The sequence below is a fragment of the Meles meles genome, chromosome 9 (genome assembly GCF_922984935.1).
Source record: "Meles meles chromosome 9, mMelMel3.1 paternal haplotype, whole genome shotgun sequence".
In the NCBI taxonomy this organism is placed as follows: Eukaryota; Metazoa; Chordata; class Mammalia; order Carnivora; family Mustelidae; genus Meles; species Meles meles.
Genome location: NC_060074.1, coordinates 90,881,548 through 90,898,171, shown reverse-complemented (window position 1 = coordinate 90,898,171; position 16,624 = coordinate 90,881,548). Strand labels below are relative to the sequence as shown.

Here is a 16,624-nt window from a genome sequence, read left to right as displayed (position 1 = left end):
GTTTCTTAGCCTTTTTTAAATTTTTAACTGAATACTACACTTCTGACTAGTTGAAAGGTAGGTAGATTAGTGGCTCTCAAACTTGGGTATGCATCAGAATGTTCTAGAGAACTTGTTAAAACACAGATTACAGAGGTCCCCAACCCAGGGGCCTGATAATTTGAATTTTTGAAAAGTTTCCAGGTAGCGATGGCACTACTGGTCTGGGAACCATACTTTCATAAACACAGAGGCAGATAATTTTGGAAAACATACCTGGCCTCACAACCAAAATTCACCCCCTCTTTTCTAATGCCCAATTATCTTATTGCTTATATATGATAAAAAACTTTGAGAGTATATATGATTTTACATAGTTACAGAGCTGTTAGTTTTCTAATAAAGTTAATCTTCTTAAATCATTTTGAACACTAAAAACATACCAAATACTTAATTTTTGCTAATGCCTTGCTGTTATAGCTTCAAAAGTATGTTCTAAAATATGCACAGACATAAAAGCTGACTACCAGAAGTCTGCATGCTGATACTTATGAATTTTTCTAATACACCACAACATGTTTTTAGGCACATATTTTCTTCTTCTTCTTCTTTTTCTTTTTTAAGATTTATTTACTTGAGAGAGAGAAAGTGGGCACGCACGTTTGGGGGTGGGGACAGAGGGCATGGAGCTGGATGCTCACTAGATTCCATGGTCTTGAGATCACGACCTGAGCCAAAACCAAGGGTCAGAGGCTTAGCTGACTGTTCCACCCAGGCATCCCTGGTTGAAACCTGTTTTTTGGTAAAATTAAGTCATGATCATTGGATAAAAAGATCATTCTAGAATCAAATTTCTTTGGAACTAAGAACAAGAATCTTTAAAACGTGAAATAGGAAGATGGGTGTTTTAGGTTTTAGTTCTTTGGCAATGATCTTTTCTCTCAGCTAAGCAAATCTGAGCCCACTTCTCTTGTATTTTCTTTCAAACAGTTAAAAGAATAACTGAATTCAGATTGAATCGTAGTAGTAACCAGTCACTGCTTTTTACTTCAGCCCTTGCTTATTCAAGTTGAAAGCAGTTTCTACTGGGTTTGGTTAAAAGTTTGATAATAAACTGCAGTTCCGGAAAATAACTAATTATGACCTTTAAAGAATGGTAATACTTAAAACTTTTTAGATAGTAACAATCTTACATATATGAGACTAAGCAGTGAACCATTGTTCTAATAAGACACTAATATTATTTTTTCTATTTCTTAACTAATTTTTGTTGCCTAAAATTTGCATTGATAAAGTAAATGCATCAGAATTAAATTTTCCAAGACCTTATACCTTGACATGACATGCGGTTCTTTTGGAGATAATATCCCACTGTACACATGCAAGTCCTTGTGGTTTCAGATGTTGGTAAACAAAGCTGAGAGCATCCGCCATTATTTAGTTGACAAGAATTGCTGCCTGCATAGGAGGAAAACAAGCAAAAGAAATATTTAAGAAAAATAAAAAGTATCATTCGATAGCAATAATTTGAACAAATATTTATACTTTTGTTGATTTATAAATGCAGCTGCTTCACAGAGGTTAGTATGATGTTTTACTGTCTTGAATAATTTGAAATGGCATATTGCAGTTGAAGTTTGCCCACCGAAAAGAAGTAAATGGAGGTCTGATGTGTGGCATAGTGATTATCCACAGCAATACTATAATTAATTTATAGTATAAATTAAACTTTGATTACAATTCAAAGTTGCTAAGAGACTAGATCTTAATTATTCCCACCACAAAAAAAATGATAATATATGATGTGATAGAGGGGCTAGCTAATGCTAAGGTGGTAATCATATTATAATATACAAATGTATGAAATCAGCCCATTATATACCTTAAACTTATGCAATTTTATATGTCAATTAGATCTCAAAAAATAAATTTTAAAATAAATAATTAAAAACAGTTTTTTAAAAAGCAAATGACAATGCATGAGAAGATTCAGGGCTACAGAAAAGCAAGTGATATTCGTTTGTCATGAATGTTGCCAGACTTGCAATATTTTAAGATCACAGAAACTAGGAAATATTTTATTATGATTTTTATTATGATATTTCATTTCAACTCTATAGTTACTTCCTTTTCAAGAATATTTTATCCAAATGTGTCAAATAAATAGCTGTTAAATTATACTACTAACTCAATGTGAAGATTATGCCATTAAAAGAAAGGAGGTATATATATATATTTAAATAATTTTCAAAGCAAGGAAATAAATTTTGCTATTCCTAGGGACATAATTCTCCCAAAATATATTTAAAACACACCCGTAAGAGTCATCTAATTAATTGGCATATTAATTCTCCTTATTCCTGCGTAGCAGCAATGACAAATATTAGTCAGGTAATCACAGGTAGGCATTCTATAAAGATGTTCCATTGAATTTACTAGGCCCAATGTGCTAATTAAAGCTGGTAGCGTGACGTTAAGAAATTTACAGTCTTATCCAGCAAGTTCATTAAATATCCCATTTTTACAACATTTTTATTATTCGAGGACATGCAGTACCGTTTACTGGATGTTCAAGCTCTAATATGAAGTGCAGTAAATCCAGTGAGAATTACAAAGCGTGATGAAAGTTATATATCAATAGTACTCTATGGAAAATTCAAAATACCAATGCAGCTCATTATTTCTCATCTCCTGAATTCAAAATAGTCTGATGGGATTTAATTGTTCAGTTGAAGCTGTCATGAGTTCTGTCACTTTTGAAGTGTGAAATACTCTCCGCTTGGGAGATTTCCCATCTGGAGACCTACCATACTCTCTGCTCATTTCCTATAGTTACCAGTTCAGTCAATGCTGGACTCCATTCTCTACAAGGCCACATGCTAGGACTAGGGTTGCCCTGTAAAATTATTACTTTTATTTTTATCTCCTATATAAACTAATGAAGGTGAATTGACTTATTTCCTCTTTCCTCAAGCTGACTTATATACTAAGATAAAATTTCAGATCTCTGATTATTTTAATGAGTTACATTTTCAGATTTATAATAATCTATACTGACCTTATACATATTACAGTTTATAGAAAACACATAAACATATATTAATGCAATGCCAAGCTATGGAAATTTGCATTTTGATATTGATTTATTTCAACTACTATAAAGACTGAAAAGCTGAGAAGAGATTGAGAAGAAATGTTTTAACTAGAGAGCATGAAGAAACATCAAATGGAAAGAAGGGGAAATGAGGAAATTGAAGTTAATAAAAAAATAGATTCAGGAAGAGAATGAAATCACAAAAGAAAAGTAGGGTTCTATAACCTTGGTGATATTAAATATATGTTAAAAACATAAGAAAAGTAATTTCTGGAACTGTGCATTTTTAAATATAATTGCAGTAATAGCAGTATATTGTACCATACTTATTGACAAATAATATAATTAGCCTATGTTAACAATTATGTTGTACAATATATATTTTATGTATCACTTGTTTAGTCTCTAGTAGTGAAGAAGAGAAAAAGGAAAAAAAAAGATGAAATGAGTCACTATTTGCAATAAGTATCTTTGCCTAACAAACAACGAATTGATGTAGGAAAAAATATTAGAGTGGTTTTAAAGACAGTAATTTAGGCAGTGATTATCTGGCATGTTTGAAATACCAGCTTGGCTTAATATTTCGCAATGAGACTGATGTTCAAACTTCATGCCCCAATTCCCCAGTGGAGGTAGAGAGTCCACTTGACTAACGAGAAGTCTCAGCTCTCTAGTGATCTACGTCAAAAGTGATAAATGAAGTAGCTAATTGTACTTTAAAATCCAAAGAGGTAGTAATGTTAACACCTTAAATAATTCTAAATTGCTCATATTTCATACTAATGAAGCTTTTAAGGTACCTGCCATGATTCTGTTAATGTGATTCTCTCTAATACAGATGCTTTCATCAGCACATTCTTTTAGTAAAAATAGTATTTGCACTGAATTTTAAGCTTAGTCATATTATACCATTAATTCCCAAGTATTACAGGTCCTTGTCAAGTTAGGAATACTTTCACAATGTGTAAAATACCCAAATCTACCTGTAGGATTAAACATTTACAAGATGAGGAAAATTTTGTTAGCATGAGTAAAAAAGTGAGCCAAACATAATATAAAAAGTTTTCCTCCAATAAACTTTTTGGTGCTGTATCCGGGAAAACTCTACAAATTATATTAATTTACAATTTCAAGCAAACCATGTGCTTTTTCATATTTTGAAAAAGAAGGAATAAATTTTTCAATGTCCTGTTTGGATACAATATATGTCTCCCTCTGTTGTATTTTCTAATGCGTTTTCAGATATAATCACATTAAGTACAGACTACGAACTAAAGTTTACCACAGTACTATAAGTTTTATACTTTGCAAATATATTCTATTAAAATCCACAAAAAATGTCATGATATTTTATTTATTGAGTACCAATGTTTTATTCTCATAATATAATCTATTCCCCATGGCTTGAATGCCAGAGAAATTATTTTGATTACAGATTTGCTACTGAAAACTCTCCTGTTCACTATTATGGATAGTTACTTTTTTTTAAATGTCAGAGGGGCACCTGGTTGGCTCACAGTCTGCTAAGTCCCAGACTCTGGATTTTGGTTCAGGTAATGATCTCAGGGTTGCGAGATCTGGTTTCGCATTGGGCTCCCCACTAGGGGTGGAGCCACCGTGAGATTCTCTCTCTCTCCCTCTTTCTGTCCCCCATCTCCATCTCTAAAATATAAATAAATAAATAAGACTTTAAAATTATTTTTTTTTAAATCAGAGAGCAAATACAGATTTGTGCATAAAGTACGGGTATTAGTGTCTTCTAAACTATGAAAGGAGCCCAGGAATCACTTAATTGTTTGTTTGTTTGTTAAAGCAATTATTTTCTTTCTTTTTTTTTTTTTTCATGAAATTTCAGGAATGATTTCATACTAAAATTTGGCCCATGCTCTGTACAGGGAAGGCAACCATGAATCTGGTCTTCCTTTTATGTCTGGATGTGCAGGTATGGCTCCCAATTGGTATTGCCAATAAATTCTGTCAATTGATGTTTGTTACCTATCTTCAGAATTAGTGATCCCCTTGGTTCACTAATTCTGTCTCTACTGTTCTCTGCTTTGGTCTATATGCCCAGATCCTTCAGATGAAAATTCCTTTACATTTTCTTGAAATGTTTTTCCTAAGAAGAAAAGTATGTGAAGCTAAGGATTTTCATAGCAGAGACTAAAGTAAGAAAATACAGAAAAATATTTTTTCTAGGAAAAGAGTTCTGCTAATGTCATGGGTCATGAAGCAAAAACTAAGAAAGGACTAGCAGGTGTGGGGCTGTCCTGGCTAGCATCTCTAAAGTAATTGCCATTTGGGCAATGTGACAAGCCCACCTATGTAAACCATCTGTTCCTTCTCTCACTCCATTTCACTGCACACCATTTGGACAAGCAAAAACAAAAAAGCAAAATGCTTAGAGCCAAACAATGCAGTGCTTTTGGATGCATAATTCTTACGTTGACATAGTCCATTTGAAGTCCCCTCATTCATTCAGTTTCGGGGCTTAATTATACACTGTCTGTATTTGGCTGGGATTTATTTTTCTCATTCTTACATTTTTAAATCAAGAACTAGATAAGACCTCTTTGAAGACCTGACAAATTAAGGTTCCTTGGGAGCCTTTCCTAACATTTTGGAAACTCGTTATATACCTTATGTTAAGGGTATTTCTTCTGCAGTAATAAGGAACATTTGTCTCCCCCCACCTTTTTTTTTTTTTAAACTAGAAGCAAAATACAAACCTTTCACTTGTTGAATTGAGAAAATAATATGAAAAGAAGAGAACATTATATATTCAAAAAGTGGCACAAATTCATTACAGTGTGACTTGCCTTGCTGTGCTTCTTTATCATACACTTTCATATGAACAACCCCAGAAGTCTTATTTCGTAGGACAGTGGGGTTTCTTCCATCTCTTTTGCTGCAGGTTCCCAGCTGAGCTAAGTTTTGGTCTGCCCACCACAGTTTCTTATCTATAAAAGTGAAAAGATTTCTTCTATGAAAAAGATACTCATCTTATTAAATAATAGTAAACAGCTATTAAAGTATAATACTATTTGATTTCTTTTGTTATATTGCCAAACTCTGTTTCTAAGGGAAACTATGAAATCACTCTTACTCTTTTAAAAAATACAAACCACAGTGATATATTATTGTTTAGATTTTCCTCCCTCCTCCCCAATTAGAGGCTCTTGCCTTACCTTTTCTTTTTCTTAAAAGAAAATTTCACACACCATATAAATAAAAGCATATTCAAATTAATATAGAATTCAGATTATATTATTTACATACTTAAACATGATCACAGTAGTACTGTATTATATCTGTAAATGAACAGCAAAATCCAACAAAATATCCAAACAAAACTTACCAAAAAAAAGACTATACTCTTTGTTTGCAATATGGAAAATTTTAATAATTAGTACTCCCTCCTACTGAATTCCTCATAGTAACTTCTTTTATTTTTTTGCATGGCTCATGCTCCTTTCTTCAAAATTTTAATAATGTAAACTGCTCAGTGTATGTGTTGAGTGCATGTATTAAATATTTTTTGTTGGGTGCATGTATTGGATATCTCTCTTAGAAGAGATGCTGCAATGTGCCACAGATTTAAAAAAAAAAAAAAAAAAGTCTTGACCTTAAGGAAGCTAGCATGCTGGAGAAATGATACATTTATTATTATTTTATTTCAAATTATTATACCAAAACTAGAAGGAATCTATTATCATTCTCATTTTATACATGAAACATCTAGGATTCATAGAGATTAACTATCTTAATCAAATTCATATATTTGGTCTTCCTATCTCCAAAATTTGGTTCTTTTTAAGATTCTATGCTGAATGCATAAAAATTTTAAGAAAGGCAATAATTCAAAATAAAGTTCATAATTATAAAGTTTTTGAAAAATTTAGACTTTTCTTGAAAAAGCTAATTAATCACAATTGGGACCACCTCAATTTCTAACTAGAAGTTAAAGGTTATTTAATTGTATGAACAAAACAAAATAATCTTTACTTTCACCGTACATTTATTCTTATTCAAATTCTACTATATTTAGACTGAACCAAAGCCTAGTTTCAGATACTGCAAAGAGAGTAATACAGACATCGACAATGATCATCCCTTACTGAATTTGATTTTGTGCAACGGGCAATTCTAAACACTACAGATTACTTCATTTGATCTTCACAACAATTTTGTTAGGTAAGTACTACTATTATTAAACCATTTTGCCAAAGAACACTGAGACAAAATGAGGTTAAATAGTTTTCCCTAGGTCATACAATAAATAGCAGCCCCAAATTATAGAACAAACCCCAGTTTTAGAGCCCATGGTGTTAAATTAAGCTCTAATGTCCTCTTACATTGATAGATGGAGTTTAGTCTTCTCTCTCTTACATAGATATATATATAATAAAATATATATATTTGTTATGTATATATGTGTATGTGTGTGTGTATATGTGTATATATATATATACTCACTAATATAAGTGAATATGATTAGTGAGTAGCCCATTCATTTAGGTTTTGGTTTATACCCCTGAATTGACATAAGACCAGAAAAATTTCCTGTGAAGAAAATGAGTAAAGAATTTTACTGTAGGGGCTCCTGGGTGGCTCAGTCGTTAAGCATCTGCCTTCAGCTCAGTTGCAACCTGGATCGTGATTTTTTCCCCACTCTCAATTTTCGTTCATTCATCACTCAATTTTATTATGCTCCAACTAAAAATAAAAATAAGATAAAATAAAATCTGATTTTTCATCCCTCTCCATAGAACTTGGGATGACTTTGATTTCAGCTTCTAAATAATAAAGTGGGAGTGTTAATAAAGGCTAAAAATAGGATAATCAAGTGAAGATATTTTTATATGTAATATCACCTACCATCACCATCTCCCCAAACCCTTGCACTGAGTTTACAGAGGATAAGTAACTGATAGAAGTCTCAATTAAATATATAACCATACCTCTTTTTAAAAATGCTCAGCAAAGAGGTTTGGAATATGAAGTCTGGTGCCTTGAATAATGTTCTCTTCATTCTAGCATTGGGGGACCCAAAATCTGACCCCTAGCTCCCAAAAAAGCAAAATCTGCAAGTCACAGTGTCCAATTCTATGCAGAGCTCCCAATGAAAAACCCCTCCCCAAAAAGATATGGGAAAAAATATTTTTATTTTCATGAAGGAGGAGGAAACCAATGATAGACACCAACTTCTACTTTGTTAGACATTATGGGAAACCAAGAATCTCCAGTTCAGTTGAAAAAAGCCAGAAGAGTAAAAAGTAAATACTCAGACAGACATAAAGACACATAAACATTATTCAAAAAAAATCTTAAAAAATTATCAAAGACAGGGGAGGAGTCAAGATGGAGGAGAAGTAGCAGGCTGAGACTACATCAGATAGCAGGAGATCAGCTCAATAGCTTATCTAAACATTGCAAACACTGACAAATCCAACGGGAGTTCGAAGAGAAGAAGAACAACAATTCTAGAAACAGAAAATCAACCACTTTCTGAAAGGTAGGACTGGCGGAGAAGTGAATCTAAAACGAGGGAAGATAGACCACGGGGGAGGGGCCGGCTCCTGGCAAGCGGCGGAGCAAGAGAGCACAAAATCAGGACTTTGAAAAGTCTGTTCCACTGAGGGACATTGCTCCAGAGGCTAAACCGGGGTGAAGCCCACGCAGGGTCAGCGTGGCCCCACGTCCCGCAGGGTCACAGAAGGATTGGGGGTGTCGGAGTGTCACAGAGCTCTCAGGTATTAGAACAGAGAAGCCGGCTACAGAGACAGAGCTGAGGACTGAACTCTCAGCTCGGGGTTACCTTGAACTGGTCGCGGGCTGGGTGAGCTCGGAGCGCGGCTAGAGGCTGGGGATACGGGAGTGATTGGGTGCTGTCCTCTGGGGGCGCACTGAGGAGTGGAGTCCCGGGCTCTCGGCTCCTCCGGGCCGGAGACTAGGAGGCCGCCATTTTCATTCCCGTCCTTCGGAACTCTACGGAAAGCATTCAGGGAACAGAAGCTCCCAAAAGCGAACCCGAGCCGATTACTTAGTCCAGCCGCCGGTAAGGGTGGTGCAATCCCACCTTGGGCAAAGACACTTGAAAGTCACTACAACAGGCCCCTCCCCCAGAAGATCAACAAAATATGCAGCCAGGACGAAGTTCATCTATCAAGGAAATCAGGTTCAATTCCTAAGACAGCAGCAGAATTTCAGAGGAGGAGAAAGCAAAGCACGGAACTCATGGCTTTCTCCCCATGGTTCTTTAGACTTGCGGTTAAATCAATTTTTTTTTCTTTTTTCAATTTTTTTTTCTTTCTTTTTTCTTCTTCTGCTAAATTTTTAAAAACTTTTACCCTTTTCTTTTTTAACTTTTTTTACTAGTTTATCTAAATATATATATATATTTTCTTTCTTTTTTATATTTTTTCTTTGTTTTATTTTTTAAATTTTTTTCTTTTTTTTTCTGAACCTCTTTTTATCCCCTCCCCCCCCACAATTTGGGGTCTCTTCTGATTTGGTTAAAGCACATTTTTCTGGGGTCTTTGCCACGCCTTTAGTATTTTATTTGATCCTTCATATCCTCTTATCTGGACAAAATGACAAGGTGGAAAAAAATCACCACAAACAAAAGAACAAGAGGCAGTACCGAAGGCTAGGGACCTAATCAACACAGACATTGGTAATATGTCAGATCAAGAGTTCAGAATGATGATTCTGAAGGTTCTAGCCGGGCTCGAAAAAGGCATTGAAGATATTAGAGAAACCCTCTCTGGAGATATAAAAGCCCTTTCTGGAGAAATTAAACAACTAAAATCTAACCAAGTAGAAGTCAAAAAAGCTATTAATGAGGTGCAATCAAAAATGGAGGCTCTCGGGGCGCCTGGGTGGCTCAGTGGGTTAAAGCCTCTGCCTTCAGCTCAGGTCATGATCCTGGGGTCCTGGGATCGAGCCCCGCATCGGGCTCTCTGCTCAGCAGGGAGCCTGCTTCATCCTCTCTCTCTGCCTGCTTCTTTGCCTACTTACGATCTCCATCTGTCAAATAAATAAATAAAATCTTTTAAAAAAAAAAAAAAAAAAATGGAGGCTCTCACTGCTAGGATAAATGAGGCAGAAGAAAGAATTAGTGATCTAGAAGACCAAATGACAGAGAATAAAGAAGCCGAGCAAAAGAGGGACAAACAGCTACTGAACCATGAGGGGAGAATTCGAGAGATAAGTGACACCATAAGACGAAACAACATTAGAATAACTGGGATTCCAGAAGAAGAAGAAACAGAGAGGGGAGCAGAAGGTCTATTGGAGAGAATTATTGGAGAGAATTTCCCTAATATGGCAAAGGGAACAAGCATCAAAATCCAGGAGATCCAGAGAACCCCCCTCAAAGCCAACAAGAATAGGTCCACACCCTGTCACCTAATAGTAAAATTTACAAGTCTTAGTGACAAAGAAAAAATCCTGAAAGCAGCCGGGGAAAAGAAGTCTATAACATACAATGGTAAAAATATTAGATTGGCAGCAGACTTATCCACAGAGACCTGGCAGGCCAGAAAGAGCTGGCATGATATATTCAGAGCACTAAACGAGAAAAATATGCAGCCAAGAATACTCTATCCACCTAGGCTATCATTGAAAATAGAAGGAGAGATAAAAAGCTTCCAGGACAAACAAAATCTGAAAGAATTTGCAAACACCAAACCAGCTCTACAGGAAATATTGAAAGGGGTCCTCTAAGAAAAGAAAAAGCCTAAAAGTAGTAGATCAGAAACGTACAGAGACAATATTCAGTAACAGTCACCTTACAGGCTAATAATGGCACTAAATTCATATCTCTCAATAGTGACCCTGAATGTTAATGGGCTAAATGCCCCAATCTAAAGACACAGGGTATCAGAATGGACAAAAAAAACAAAACCCATCAGTATGTTGCCTACAAGAAACTCATTTTAGATGTGAAGACACCTCCAGATTTAAAGTGAGGGGGTGGAAAACAATTTACCATGCTAATGGGCATCAGAAGAAAGCTGGGGTGGCAATCCATATCAGATCAATTAGATTTTAAGCCAAAGACTATAATAAGAGATGAGGAAGGACACTATATCCTACTCAAAGGGTCTGTCCAACAAGAAGATCTAACAATTTTAAATATCTATGTCCCTAACATGGGAGCAGCCAACTATATCAACCAATTAATAACAAAATCAAAGAAACACATCAATAATAATACAATAATAGTAGGGGACTTGAACACTCCCCTCACTGAAATGGACAGATCATCCAAGCAAAAGATCAACAAGGAAATAAAGGCCTTAAATGACACACTGGACCAGATGGACATCACAGATATATTCAGAACATTTCATCCCAAAGCAACAGAATACACATTCTTCTCTAGTGCACATGGAACCTTCTCCAGAATAGATTACATCCTGGGTCACAAATCAGGTCTCAACCGGTATCAAAAGATTAGGATCATCCCTGCATATTTTCAGACCACAATGCTCTGAAGCTAGAACTCAATCACAAGAGGAAAGCTGGAAAGCACCCAAATACATGGAGACTAAACAGCATCCTTCTAAAGAATGAATGGGTCAACCAGGAAATTAAAGAAGAATTGAAAAAATTCATGGAAACAAATGGTAATGAAAACACAAAGGTTCAAAATCTGTGGGACACAGCAAAGGCAGTCCTGAGAGGAAATTATATAGTGGTACAAGGCTTTCTCAAGAAACAAGAAAGGTCTCAACTACACAACCTAACCCTACATGTAAAGGAGCTGGAGAAAGAACAAGAAAGAAACCCTAAACCCAGCAGGAGAAGAGAAATCATAAAGATCTGAGCAGAAATCAATGAAATAGAAACCAAAAAAACAATAGGAAAAATCAAGGAAACTAGGAGCTGGTTCTTTGAAAGAATCAATAAGATTGATAAACACCTGGCCAGACTCATCAAAAAGAAAAGAGAAAGGACCCAAATAAATAAAATCCTGAATGAAAGAGGAGAGATCACAACTAACACCAAAGAAATACAGACAATTATAAGAACATACTATGAGCAACTCTACGCCAACAAATTTGACAATCTGGAAGAAATGGATGCATTCCTAGAGACATATAAACTACCACAAATGAACCAGGAAGAAATAGAAAACCTGAACAGGCCCATAACCAGTAAGGAGATTGAAACAGTATTCAAAAATCTCCAGACAAACAAAAGCCCAGGGCCAGACGGCTTCCCAGGGGAATTCTACCAAACATTTAAAGAAGAACTAATTCCTAGTCTCCTGAAACTGTTCCAAAAAATAGAAATGGAAGGAAAACTTCCAAACTCATTTTATGAGGCCAGCATCACCTTGATCCCAAAACCAGACAAGGATCCCACCAAAAAAGAGAACTACAGACCCATATCCTTGATGAACACAGATGCAAAAATTCTCGCCAAAACACTAGCCAATAGGATTCAACAGTACATTAAAAGGATTATTCACCACGATCAAGTGGGATTTATTCCAAGGCTGCAGGGTTGGTTCAACATCCGCAAATCAATCAATGTGATAGAACACATTAATAAAAGAAAGAACAAGAACCATATGATACTCTCAATAGATGCTGAAGAAGCATTTGACAAACTACAGCATCCCTTCCTGATCAAAACTCTTCAAAGTGTAAGGATAGAGGGCACATACCTCAATATTATCAAAGCCATCTATGAAAAACCCACCGCAAATATCATTCTCAATGGAGAAAAACTGAAAGCTTTTCTGCTAAGGTCAGGAACACGGCAGGGATGTCCATTATCACCACTGCTATTCAACATAGTACTAGAAGTCCTAGCCTCAGCAATCAGAAAACAAAAAGAAATTAAAGGCATCCAAATCAGCAAAGAAAAGGCAAACTATCACTCTTTGCAGATGATGTGATACTATATGTGGAAAACCCAAAAGACTCCACTCCAAAACTGCTAGAACTTGTACAGGAGTTCAGTAAAGTGTCAGGATATAAAATCAATGCACAGAAATCAGTTGCATTTCTGTACACCAACAACAAGACAGAAGAAAGAGAAATTAAGGAGTCAATCCCATTTACAATTGCACCCAAAACTATAAGATACCTAGGAATAAACCTAACCAAAGAGGCTAAGAATCTATATGCAGAAAACTATAAAGTACTCATGAAAGAAATTGAGGAAGACACAAAGAAATGGAAAAATGTTCCATGCTCCTGGATTGGAAGAATAAATATTGTGAAAATGTCTATGCTACCTAAAGCAATCTACACATTTCATGCAATCCCTATCAACATACCATCAATTTTTTTCAAAGAAATGGAACAAATAATCCTCAAATTTATATGGAACCAGAAAAGACCTCGAATAGCCAAAGGAATATTGAAAAAGAAAGCCAAAGTGGGTGGCACCACAATTCCGGACTTCGAGCTCTATTACAAAGCTGTCATCATCAAGACAGCATGGTACTGGCACAAAAACAGACACATAGATCAGTGGAACAGAATAGAGAGCCCAGAAATAGACCCTCAACTCTATGGTCAACTCATCTTCGACAAAGCAGGAAACAATGTGCAATGGAAAAAAGACAGCCTCTTCAGTAAATGGTGCTGGGAAAATTGGACAGCCACATGCAGAAAAATGAAATTGGACCACTTCCTTATACCACACACGAAAATAGACTCCAATTGGATGAAGGACCTCAATGTGAGAAAGGAATCCATCAAAATCCTTGAGGAGAACGCAGGCAGCAACCTCTTCGACCTCAGCCACAGCAACATCTTCCTAGGAACATCGGCAAAGGCAAGGGAAGCAAGGGCAAAAATGAACTATTGGGATTTCATCAAGATCAAAAGCTTTTGCACAGCAAAGGAAACAGTTAACAAAACCAAAAGACAACTGACAGAATAGGAGAAGATATTTGCAAACGACATATCAGATAAAGGGCTAGTATCCAAGATTTATAAGGAACTTAGCAAACTCAACACCCAAAGAACAAACAATCCAATCAAGAAATGGGCAGAGGACATGAACAGACATTTCTGCAAAGAAGACATCCAGATGGCCAACAGACACATGAAAAAGTGCTCCACGTCACTCGGCATCAGGGAAATACAAATCAAAACCACAATGAGATATCACCTCACACCAGTCAGAATGGCTAAAATTAACAAGTCAGGAAATGACAGATGCTGGTGAGGATGCGGAGAAAGGGGAACCCTCCTACACTGTTGGTGGGAATGCAGGCTGGTGCAACCACTCTGGAAAACAGCATGGAGGTTTCTCAAAATGTTGAAACTAGAACTACCCTATGACCCAGCAATTGCACTACTGGGTATTTACCCTAAAGATACAAACGCAGTGATCCAAAGGGGCACATGTACCCGAATGTTTATAGCAGCAATGTCTACAATAGCCAAACTATGGAAAGAACCTAGATGTCCATCAACAGATGAATGGATAAAGAAGAAGTGGTATATATACACAATGGAATACTATGCAGCCATCAAAAGAAATGAAATCTTGCCATTTACAACAACGTGGATGGAACTAGAGGGTATCATGCTTAGTGAAATAAGTCAATTGGAGAAAGACAACTATCATATGATCTCCTTGATATGAGGACATGGAGATGCAACATGGGGGGTTAGGGGGATAGGAGAAGAATAAATGCAACAAGATGGGATTGGGAGGGAGACAAACCATAAATGACTCTTAATTTCACAAAATAAACTGGGGGTTGCTGGGGTGAGGTGGGGTTGGGAGAGGGGGAGGAGGTTATGGACATTGGGGAGGGTATGTGCTATCGTGAGTGCTGTGTAGTGTGTAAACCTGGCGATTCACAGACCTGTACCCCTGGGGATAAAAATACATTACATGTTTATAAAAAAAAAAAATTGGAAGGGGAGGCGAACCATAAGAGACTATGGACTCTGAAAAACAACCTGAGGGTTTTGAAGGGTTGGGGGTGGGAGGTTGGGGGAACAGGTGGTGGGTAATAGGGAGGGCACGTATTGCATGGAGCACTGGGTGTTGTGCAAAAACAATGAATACTGTTACGCTGAAAAAAATAAATAAATTTTTAAAAAAAGTAAAAAATTAACAATGTACCACAAAAACACTGAATTTTGCACTTAAATGTGTGAATTGTATGGTATGTGAATTATATTTCAGTAAGGTGATCTTTTAGAAACTTTTTAAAAATAAAAAATAACAAAATAACAATGGTTAAAAAATTATCAAAGACATCCAAATACATGTCTTATTCTAGAAAAATTAAAGATGCTGAAACAAGGAACAATGAAAGACAAACTCAGGACATTAAAAAATACATGGTTGAGAAAATCTTCCATAATACAGAGGAAAAGGGCAAACAGATAACATGGTAATAAAGGAAGGACAAGTTGACTATTAGTCTTAAACATCACATAGTCAGCATCACAAATCTGACAAGGAATCACTGGAATCTCCACTGCTATGCATTTACAGGAAAAAAGAAATCAGCCAGTTTTACATAACGATGTCCTCAACTGTACAGTAAAAGCATTAATTTTATTAAGTCTTGATCCTTCAGTACATGTCTTTTTAATATTCTGTGTGGCAAAATGGAAAGTATGCATAAAGCATTCTGCAGCATGCTAAAGTATAATTGTCTGGAAGAAATGTGTTCATGAGATTGTTTAAGCTGCAAGAAAAATTAGCTACTTTTTTCTCTTTAATTTTTATTTATATTCCAGTCAGTTAACATACAGTGTAGTATTAGTTTTAGGTGTAGATTGAATGATTTATCACTTACCTACAATACCCAGTACTCATCACTACATGGGCCCTCTTTAAAACCCATCACCAATTAACCCATCCTTCCACCTACTTTCCTGCCAGTAACCCTCTGTTCTCTATAGTTAAGAGTCTGTCTCCTGATTTACCTCTCTCTTTTTCTTGTCTTTTCCCCCTCTTTTCTTTCTTTCTTTTTTTTTTTTGAAAATTAGCTAGTTTTTTTTCATAGAATACCATTTTTTTTAAGATTTTACTTATTTATTTGACACAGAGAGAGAAAGCTTGCACAAGCAGAGGGAGCAGCAGGCAGAGGGAGAGTGAGAAAGCAGGCTTCTACTGAGCAGGGAGTCTAATGTGGGACTCGATGCCAGGGCCCCAGGATCACGACCTGATCCAAAGGCAGCTGCTTAACCAACTGAGCCACTCAGATGTCCCCATAGAATACCATTCTCTACTTGAAAGAACAACTGACAATCTATGCCTATTCACACGTAGGTGCTTAGCAGATATTTCTCAAAAATGAATGAAGTGGAGAAGAGGGTTGAAGGACTGACAATATCCAACTTCAGGAATTACTAAAAAAGTAATTAAGACAATGTGGTACTGGTAGAAGAATAGACAAACAAATCAATGGAACAGAATAGACAGTCCAGAAATACACCCTTATAAATATAGTCATCTGATTTTTGACAAAGGAGTAAAGGCAATGCAATGGAGCAAAGACAGTCTCTTAAAGAAATGGTGCTGGAACAGGTGGGTGTCCACATATGAAAGAGTGAA

At 36.0% G+C, this 16,624-nt stretch overlaps 1 protein-coding gene across 1 annotated transcript in view; it reads right to left on the bottom strand.

The window, feature by feature from the left end:
- The window catches only part of LRP1B (LDL receptor related protein 1B), a 2,013,404-nt gene that overhangs the window by 545,432 nt on the left and 1,451,348 nt on the right, over positions 1-16,624 (bottom strand). Inside the window, exons 33-34 of the mRNA XM_046019480.1 lie at positions 5,886-6,030; positions 1,312-1,433 (exon numbers count right to left, since the gene is read on the bottom strand). Coding sequence (XP_045875436.1) covers positions 1,312-1,433; positions 5,886-6,030 — 267 coding nt within the window. The remainder of the gene's footprint in view (positions 1-1,311; positions 1,434-5,885; positions 6,031-16,624) is intronic.